Source organism: Citrus clementina, unplaced genomic scaffold, assembly GCF_000493195.1.
Source record: "Citrus clementina cultivar Clemenules unplaced genomic scaffold, Citrus_clementina_v1.0 scaffold_6, whole genome shotgun sequence".
Taxonomy (NCBI): Eukaryota; Viridiplantae; Streptophyta; class Magnoliopsida; order Sapindales; family Rutaceae; genus Citrus; species Citrus x clementina.
The window spans coordinates 19,107,840-19,110,564 of NW_006262139.1; the positions used below are offsets into that span (position 1 = coordinate 19,107,840).

At 36.2% G+C, this 2,725-nt stretch overlaps 1 protein-coding gene across 1 annotated transcript in view; it reads left to right on the plus strand.

The window, feature by feature from the left end:
• The window catches only part of LOC18038624, a 9,392-nt gene that overhangs the window by 3,217 nt on the left and 3,450 nt on the right, over positions 1–2,725 (plus strand). The window contains exons 4-7 of the mRNA XM_006429850.2: positions 819–960; positions 1,350–1,721; positions 1,859–1,990; positions 2,579–2,707. Of these exons, the coding sequence (XP_006429913.2) occupies positions 819–960; positions 1,350–1,721; positions 1,859–1,990; positions 2,579–2,707 (775 nt within the window). The remainder of the gene's footprint in view (positions 1–818; positions 961–1,349; positions 1,722–1,858; positions 1,991–2,578; positions 2,708–2,725) is intronic.

Genomic DNA, 2,725 nt, shown 5'->3' on the forward strand with positions numbered 1-2,725 from the left:
AGCTGATTGAGTACTCATTTTTGCTCATCTGTTGGGCTTCTTTTTTCTATCAGTTGCCGATGCATAGTTTTCAATTGCTGTAACACTTATTGATTTCCACGATTTTTCAATATGGTGATGGGTCTGAATCTTGCTGACAAAAGAAATGTAGTGTTGTGAAAAAATGCTGATATCTGTAAGCAAACTTGTGTTATTATAATTTTGTTAAGAATTATACAGAAGACAAAGTTGTTGAGGTGTTCATATGAATTGAGGCTAAAAAAGGGAGAGATGTGGGCAAAAAGGGACGTTGAGATAGATTGATCTTGAAATTATTGCATGTTATGATATCATTTAAATTTTCATGTACTAGAGTTGCCAAAAGAGAATTATCTCAATCTTCTTTATTCATATCGCAACTGTTCTTATCTAAAGATATACTTGTAGTATTAACAGCTTCATTTTGTTTTCTCGAAATATATGATAAGAGCAAATTTTAGGTCTATATACTTTTGCGTACTCCTTTTTTATTTCTTTCACTCTTCTTCTACAGTTGAATTTTTATTCTAAATCATGTAATTATTAGGATATTAAGGCGTACTAGTTCCTTAACTGGCTTGACATGAAGTCAGTTAACTCTTTCTTGTAGTTGGCATGAAGATATCAACTAGTTTGTTGCCTATTGAGATTTACTTCTATGGAGTTTTGTTGCATGGAATTCCTCTTTATGGCTGGTCATATGCCATGTGTACTCCAAATGCTTGTGCTGCGTATTATGTCTTAAGGTTGTCATGTTTGATTGCTTTGCTTGTGCTGATATGATGTTCTCTGTGTTACAGGTTTGATAGCAAGAGGTTTTGCAGAGATTGCAGGAGGAATGTTATTCGAGAATTCAAGGAATTAAAGGAGTTGAAGCGTGTGCGGAGAGAGCCTCGCTGTACTAGTTGGTTTTGTGTTGCTGATACAGCCTTCCAATATGAGGTTTTTCACCCATTTCTTTCTTGTTTTCCACTGAACTATGTTCTATGCTTGGTTTCTTGAGAATTCTGATATAATCATTTGAACAACAAATGGCCGATACCATGAGTTCGACATGGAAAGTGATAGATTTAGTCTTCAGAGACTTTCCAAGACTTATGTTTATAGTGATTTGACAATACTTTCATCTACGTTATCAACTATCTATTTTTGAAATTGTTGAGTTGGGAACATTTTTCTCAATTCAGTAAATATGAGGACCATAAGAAGTTCTTTATAGAGTTAAAATTATAATCAGCATTTGACAAATATTCTGTTTTTATTTTCCTTTTCTGAGAGTGCTTAACATAAAAACGACTAGCATGACTCATTATTTGGTCACTGCTTCTCAGGTATCTGATGACACTGTACAAGCTGACTGGCGCCAAACTTTTGCTGACACTGTAGGAACATACCATCACTTTGAATGGGCAGTTGGAACAGGAGAGGGAAAATCTGACATTCTTGAATATGAAAATGTTGGCATGAATGGAAGTGTTCAAGTCAATGGTCTGGATCTTAGTAGTCTGGGTGCATGTTTTATTACCCTCAGGGCTTGGAAATTAGATGGACGCTGCACCGAGCTTTCGGTCAAAGCTCATGCATTAAAGGGTCAACAATGCGTGCATTGCAGGCTTGTAGTTGGCGATGGCTATGTTACAATTACTAGAGGGGAAAGTATCAGAAGGTTTTTTGAGCATGCTGAAGAGGCTGAGGAAGAAGAGGTTCAATTTTTTTAACTAACAGTTTTTCTGTATTTAAAAGTGATCATACTTAACAAATTTCTACGTACACAATGTATATCTACTGAGGTAAGGTTTCTTATGGTGTAATTGGTTAAATGCGTATTGTACATTTTCAGGATGATGATTCCATGGATAAGGACGGAAATGAACTGGATGGAGAATGCTCCCGTCCTCAAAAGCATGCGAAGAGTCCTGAACTTGCTCGAGAGTTTCTTCTAGATGCTGCAACCGTTATTTTTAAGGAGCAGGCATGTTCAATCTCCCGATCATTGCTTTGCTTTCACTGTTTGCAATATGCTTGCTGGTGTTTTCAACTATTTCACTCTTAAAAACTGAATTGAAATCTGTTGTTCTGACTGTGTTTTGTATCTCTTCTGATCATATGATAGGATCTGATTAGGGTAGTGGAGGTGGACATAGAAAGGAGAATATCGTTACCAAATTCGTATTCTAATTGTGAAAATATGAGGCAATTACTATTGCTTTGTGTTATGTCAAGTGCAGTTTATATCTATAATATCTTGTGTTGTCACTTAACAGAACAGAGGCTTTTTTTTTTTAATTTTCCCCCCATTATACAGTTTTTTATAAGCCCAATTTGCTTTCGTTGTTCCATAGTTAAGAATGATGGTTTCCGTTGCCCCCCTCCCCTCCCCCCCGGCGGCCCTTCTTTCGAAAGGATGTTATTACAATACTTTAAGAACAATTCATAATGAGTTAGCAGTGCCTTAGTAAAGTGGAATTTTTGGATGTCCCCCAAATAAAGTAAATAATTGATGTTTGGTATAAATTTGTTTTAGTGTTTCTAAAGATGCTTGTTATCATACATCTTTCAGGTTGAAAAGGCCTTTAGAGAAGGAACTGCTCGCCAAAATGCACACAGCATCTTTGTTTGTCTTGCACTAAAATTGCTGGAAGAACGTGTTCATGTTGCATGCAAGGAGATTATCACATTAGAAAAGCAGGTCTCAGTGCTTATGACA